General features: G+C 42.2%; 1 protein-coding gene across 1 annotated transcript; it reads right to left on the minus strand.

Moving 5' to 3' along the window:
* Nucleotides 1–2220: 2220 nt before the first annotated feature.
* LOC113014996 (uncharacterized) lies at nucleotides 2221–4726 on the minus strand. The gene is made up of 2 exons (XM_026156887.1): nucleotides 2406–4726; nucleotides 2221–2277 (listed from the first exon to the last, which is right to left on the minus strand). Exons 1-2 carry the CDS (start codon nucleotides 4617–4619, stop codon nucleotides 2221–2223), a joined length of 2271 nt encoding a protein of 756 aa, XP_026012672.1. The 5' UTR covers nucleotides 4620–4726.
* Between the last annotated feature and the right edge of the window lie 2668 nt (nucleotides 4727–7394).

Raw genomic sequence — 7394 nt, forward strand, 5'->3', positions numbered from 1 at the left:
ACCTGCTGTTGACGATTAGTACAGCTGGATGAAGTAATGTGCGATCACTGGGTGCCGTAAAAGGGGCTACGCATCGATAGCAGAAACAGTGATCGGCAACCCGCTGATTGGTCGGCGAAAATGTCGAAGGGGCGCGCTCGGTATTTTCCGGCAGCAGAGCAAGAACTCTTGAGTGAGGGATTTCAGGAGTTTCAGAGTTTAATTAAAACGCAAGAGAACAGTGCAAAGGCTGCAAAAGCAAGGAGAGAGGGCTGGCAGAAAGTTGCTGACTAATCAAACTCGTAGGTAATGTAATGATAATAATAATAATAATGGATTGGGTTTATATAGCGCTTTCCAAGGCACCCAAAGCGCATGACAATGCCACTATTCAGTCACTCTCACATTCACACACTGGTGGAAGCAGCTACAGGTGTAGCCACAGCTGCCCTGGGGCAGACTGACAGAAGCGAGGCTGCCATATCGCGCCATCGGCCCCTCTGGCCAACACCAGTAGGCGGTAGGGTAGATTTATCATATCACACTATATTATCCAATATTATATTACATTATATTATATTATAATATGTTATATTATATCCCCTTTCACATTAGAGCCACGACAGGACCCACTAGAACATGGGAACAAGTAAAAGTGAAATATAAGAATATCCTACGGAATGGTAATATTTATCACTTATATTGCTTTTCGTCTCTTGGAAAGAGACCCTGAAATAATCTGTTTGTTTGTTCATAACAGCAACCAAGAAAAGGGCAGAGCAAATAAAGACAGGTGGTGGTCCTGCACCCCCTCGTCAACAAGTTGGTTAAGTAAATAATACCCTCACGGGAATATCGATATCTCTCAATGAGCACACTGTCGCGCTGAGCTAAAGGATCCTGTCTGTCCCGCAATATATGCTGAATTCTGAGGACTCTCCTTATCAATCTTGCACCTTCCGCAATGGGTGGCTCGCGTATACGGACAGGACATGGCTGCGACAGGCTTCCCAAATCCACCTTCGCTTTTATAGCCGTGGTCTCTCATCTTGATTACACGAAGTAATTTGCAATTACTACTCTGAAATATGAATTACATCTGTAATAATCACATACATGTAATAGAATGTTAATAGTACATTTCCCTTTTTTAGGAAATGACCTGTATGTATCTGTGTGACATCAATAAATGGATCAGGTGCTGCATTATCTTTAGTTACAGTGATGTTATTTATTTATGGTGAAACAGTGGAAAAATATCACTGTTGCTTTCGTATAAATGACGCGGGCATACCTGCGTGGCCGCGATCTAATCCTGTTTACATAAAGTAAACCTGCTCCCCAGCAGGTTTACGCTTACGGCTCTGTTGCTATGACAGCAAGTCCCGGATGGGCTTCGGGGAACCGAACGATCCAGGATCACGCAAAATCGTCAACAGTCTAATCCAGCTAACTCACTTAGCGCGGTACGAAGAACAGGCCCCCAGTTCTGGGTCTGGTTGAATTGGGGTTTAGTCCTCGTGTCTTGATACAGCCCCAACTTTGACCCGAGCAGCACCAATTAGTGGCTGAACGACAGAGTTGTCTATGAAGACTATGAGTGTCTTCATAGTTTTATTTTTGATTTGGCTCTTAACAAGACTCCTGCCTCTCTTTACTTCTATTGGTCCAAAATAATCAACACCAACATAAGTAAATGGTGGAAGATCAGCTGAGATTCTGTCAATAGGAAGATCAGACATTTTCTGCTCACCTGGCTTTTGCCGTCGTCTTTGACACACTATACAATCTTTGATTATTTTTCTAGCTGCTGAATTAGCATGAGGGATCCAGTATTGACGGCGAAGGGTTGAAAGCATGTGATTTCTTCCTCTGTGACCAATCTTTTCGTGGATATACTGAAGAATAAACTTTGAAACATTGCTTTCTTTTGGCAAAATTGCAGGATGTTTTGTTTCCTCAGGTAAATCCGCTTTGCTCAGTCTTCCACCCACTCTCAAGACACCATTAGCAACTACAGGATCAAGCTTATACAGATGACTTGACTTACTTACAGTGCCAGAGTTTAGGGCAGTCATTTCATCAGCAAAATGTTTTCTCTGCACAAAGCTCACTATAGCTTCCTCAGCCTTGGACAAATCCTCAGTTTTGAGCAGAGTGTTCCATTTATCCTCTTGCTTAACACATATTTGACTTCCACAGTGCGTGCCCAGCAACTTCTGTCTTTTCCTTGTTTGCAGTTTAAGTTTTTCTTTTACTTTCAGGATCCATGCCACACACCTTTTTAATTTTGTCCAGCTGGAGAAGTACAACAGCAGCTTAGTAGTGGGACACACATCTTCTTTCAGCACAGCTGCACACATCAGGCCCTCCCCTTTTATTTCTGGTTCAGCTTCCAAATGGACAGATACACAATTCATGCCTACAGGCCAGTGACCAACAGGTTTACTGAGAAATTCTGGACCACTGATCCAGGTGGACGATTTCAGGAAACAGCCAACTGTCATTCCTCTTGTGGCTGCATCGGCTGGATTCAGCTTTGAACTGATGTACCTCCACTGCTCAACTTTTGTCAAAGCATGAATGGTGGAAACTCTATTAGCTACATACGTTTTGAACCGTATGGTTGTGTTTGCAATGTACTGTAGCACAGTTGTGCTGTCAGACCAAAAGACTGACTCACTCAGATTAAGATTAAGTTCAACTGATAGCATTTTGTCTAAGCGCACAGCTAAAACTGCAGCAGCCAGCTCAAGACGTGGGATGGTGACTTGTTTTAACGGCGCCACCCTTGCTTTACCAATAATAAAGGAAACACACACTTCCTGCTTGCCATTAGATAGCCTAAGATATGATACGGCACCATATCCAGTTTCACTGGCATCGCAAAAGTGATGCAGCTGTGCACTTTCTATCTCCCCAAATCCTTTGGGTGTGACACATCTACCAATACTAAACTTGTTAAGAAGAACTAAATCCTCAACCCATTTTTGCCAGGTTTGTGCCATTTCTGCTGGTATTGTCTCATCCCAGCCAAACCTCAGTTTACATAGATGTTGCAGAATTTGTTTTGCAGGCAGAATGACTGGAGCTAAGAAACCCAAAGGGTCATAAATGGAGCTGACATTGGACAGAATACCACGTCTTGTAAGTGGTTTGTTCTTGTTCACAATACTGAATGTGAAAACATCACGTTCAATATCCCATTGCACACCGAGAGCTCTTTCTGTGGGTAGCTGATCCCGACTAAGGTCCAGCATCTTTACACCTGTGGCTCTATTTTCCTCCGGGATCTGACAGAGGACAGAGCGATCACTACATACCCACTTATTGAGCTTAAATCCCCCCTTGGCACACACCTCAGTAAGCTGCTGATAAAGTGAGATGGCCTGCTCAACAGACTGAGCAGATTTAAGACAGTCATCTACATAAAAACTATGCCTGATTGTATGTATAACCTCCTCTGGGTACAGATGTTGGTTGTCATCAGCAGTCTTTAGTAGTGCATAGGTGGCACAGCTGGGGGAGGATACTGCACCAAAAATGTGGACCAGCATTCTATGTTCCACCAGCTGTTTTGTGATGTCACCATCGGGCCACCAGAGAAAACGTAAAAAGTTTACGTGTTCCTCAGCTACTCTGACCTGATGAAACATCCCTTTAATGTCTGTCATAAGTGCTATTGGACCCTGCCGAAAGCGAATCAGCACACCTAATAAAGTGCTAGTCAGATCTGGGCCTTGTAATAGCTCTTTGTTCAGTGATGTTCCAGAAAATGTTGAAGCACAATCATACACAACACGCAGTGTTTTCTTGCGGGGGTGGTAGACCCCATGATGAGGTATATACCACACCTTTCCTTCCTCATTCTTCAACTGTTCTTGTGGTATGATTTCTGAATGTCCCTCCATACTAACATTGTGCATGAATTCTTTGTATTCTTCAAAGAATAACTGATCCTTCTGAAACCGTTTTAGCAGATATTGCGCCCTCTGCTGAGCCACCTGCTTGTTGTTTGGCATTCTTACTTCAGGTTTACGAAAGGGTAATTTCAAGTAATAATGGCCATCCTTAAGTACAGCTGACTCTGACATTATGTTCATGAACTGTTTATCTTCTACAGACATTTCTGCACGCTCATTACACTGGTTCTCCACAAAATCTTGATTATACTGCTTAACCAGCATTTCCTCTAAACTACTTATAGAAATGTGGTTTACCTGGACAAAACTAGCATCATGCTCATCCCTTTCACTACCCTGACTGAGTGGCCCATTGACAACCCAACCGAGACGAGTTAGCACAGCATAGGGTCCATTACCCTCACTGTTAATGATTCTCCAAGGTTCCAGCGCTTTGGGAGAATTCACACCAATAAGCAGCCCAATGCCAGCATTTATCGGTGTCAACTCAACCTCCTTTAAGTAAGGCCATTTTCTTAAGTTTTCTTCTTTAGGGATATTTTCTTTAGTGACAGGAATAAACTTTTGAGTGTACACATCAGGCAACCTCAAATACTCATTCTGTTTCAAAGCAGCTACTTCCATACCAAAAAGTTTATAGCTACTCACTGGCCTTTCCTGACCCATAGTCTTTAACATGATTTCCACTTTTTTTCCAGATGCATTTAACTGCATCATCAACGCCTCAGTGCAAAACGTTGCAGAGCTGCCGGGATCAAGAAAGGCGTACGTCTCCACAACCTTCGTCCCATTTTCCAACTTCACTTTTACTGGAACAACTGACAAGGCACATTCATTAGCCCCGGCCCCAGTATAGCGACCAAAGTTCAAAGAAACAAGAGCATTTGAGACTGATGATTCCTTACATTCAGCTTTAGCTGCTTGCCACTGCCGTTCATTTGAGTCTATGTGGAGAACAGTAGGGTGATTTTTGTTACAGGTGTGGCACGTCAAACGATGTGGACAAGCTTTACTCATGTGGCCTCTCTGTAAGCAACCAAAGCATAAACCTTTACTCTTAAGGAATGTCACCTTTTCTTTGTTGGCCTTTAGTTTGAATAAGTCACATACGTCCAAAAAATGAGTTTGGTCACAAAACAAGCACCGAGTTTGATCTAACCCTTTATCTTCATGGCTTATCTGAATCCGTTCCGGTTTGAGTTTGTCATTGATCTGTTCTGAAACTACAGCTACAGAAGTAGCAAAGCTACTGCTTTTAGTTTTAAGCGGTGTCTTTGATGGTTTTGAAGCTATCTTTTCTTTTGTGTTTTGACTCTCTCCAAAAACAGGATCTAATGCAGCTCTTGTTTGCTTTTCAAGAAAATCAAGAAGATCTTTAAACCCTGCTCCACGATCGCACTTTTCTGTTATATCAACGATTATTAGTCGCCATTTATCACGAAGTCTAAAAGGCAACTTTGAAACAAGAATCCTCATATTGGTTGAATTTTCCAGCTCATCAAGAAACCCAGCTTCATCCATTGTGTTGAAGCAGCTTCTTAGAAAGAATGTGTAAGCACGTAATGCTGAAGCATCGTCAGACTTTAAAACTGACCAGTTAAGAGCCTTGTCTATAAATGCAGACGTTATCTTTGCTCTGTTACCAAAGTTCCACTCAAGCTGCCTTTTTGCCTCAACATAAGCTGTCTGTGGACTCATGTGCATACAACTTCTCACTAAAATTCTGGGCTGTCCTGTAGTAAACTGTTCTAAATAATAAAGCCTATCCTGCATATTATCAGTTTTAGTCTCTATTCCTTGTTCAAAAGCCTTAAGAAAGGATCTAAAACGCAAAGGATCACCACCAAAAACAGGAATGTCTATAGCTGGAAGCAGTGACAACCTCTGTTGGTTTACAAGCATCTGAGTAATTTCATTTTGCTTTGTCATAATCTCTATTAGGGCACTGCTGTGAACATCAACCTGTGAAGAGATTGGCTTTGGGCTCTCCCCTTCTGGTTTGACCCCAGCAGGCGCATGTGTCTCTAGGGGCATTGGCAAAGGAGAATGAACTAAAGGGGTTTTCTTTGGTCTTGGAGCCTTTCGAGCTGTAGCAGCAGGTATGAACTCTGTAGATGTTCCAGAAGGCGCTGTAATCCCGCCTTCTGATTCAACCTCAGCCCTGGATGCAAGGCTCTGCCGATCCTGAGCAGAGGTGAGAATTTGCCTTTTTGCATCAGCCTTAATCAACTTAGTTCTTAGAGCCAATGCTTCTTTTCTTGCTTTTAATTGAACTTCTTCCAGTTCGAGTGCATGTTTTTCTTGCAGTGCGTCCACCTCCGCTTTTAAAGCGGCTCTTTCCACTTCAGCTTCCATCAGCGCAATTGAAGCCGCACGTGAGCTTTTACTCCTTAAACTTAAGGCTGCAGTAACATTACTGGGCGCTTTACTAGAGCCCTTGCTGCCAGGTTTAGCAACTCGTTCAGAAATCATGTCGCTCGCTTCTTGCGCTACTTGTGAGACACTATCATGCGGCGCAATGTCACTGTCATGAGATGCTACCTTTGATTCAACATTAGAGGCTGCAACTTCATCCTTTTGTGGATCAGGGTCTGCAGTTAACCAAGTGTCGATTTCATGCAGAAAGTCTTTAAAACTGATCAGCTTAGGTTCATACCAATCGCTGTGATCTGTTTCTTTTTCGTCATCGTTCAGCAATTTTTGAACTGAAGTCTGTGAGTCCATAAACTCTCCCAAATAATCATTAAATGTTCTCATGTGTTCATCTATGGAGGCTTTTGATTCTCCAGCATCAATGAGAGCATTAATGTCATTTCGTTTTCTTGTCAGAACGCCAAGCTTCGCTCTGCGTTTTTTAATTAAATTAAAAAGCTCTCTTTCTTGTTCCTCCATTTTAACCAGAAAATTCGTTTCACAAGGTCCAAAAGATAATTGTTTAATACAAATGTTTCATGTTGCAGCTCAGCATCTCGGTTGATCCAAACAAAGTTTCGCATTTACTCACGAACTTTGCGTCATTTTTTCAGTCCATTCTGCGAAGATCCAATCTTCCAAGTCCAATTCATGCAAGTTTTCCCATCTTCAAAGTTGACATCCAAGCGAGTCAAAATGATTTTTTGACTTAAATGTCGCGGCCTTTTACTTTCCAAACAAAAAAAATCCGAGGAAAGGCTGTGGGTGGCAACGGGAGGTTTGTTTTGGAACGCACTTCTGACTCATTGTTTAAAAATCATATGCCGTTTATTTCAGGAAAAAAAAAATACAAACAGAAATCAGCCAAATAACTTCTTAAAACTTAAACGAAAGTTAACTTAACTTTCTTTAACAATTCAAAAGTGGTCAAAAAATCATTTTTTAACCCTCCCGTCCTCCCATCTGACATTTGGCAAACAAAACAAAAACCTCTTTACCACACCCATCCCGGGTGCTCTTAATCTCTTAATTAATGGGAGGGTCCATAAACTAATAAACCAATCACTTTCCAAAAGCATT

The sequence above is a fragment of the Astatotilapia calliptera genome, chromosome 3, assembly GCF_900246225.1.
Source record: "Astatotilapia calliptera chromosome 3, fAstCal1.2, whole genome shotgun sequence".
NCBI lineage: Eukaryota > Metazoa > Chordata > Actinopteri > Cichliformes > Cichlidae > Astatotilapia > Astatotilapia calliptera.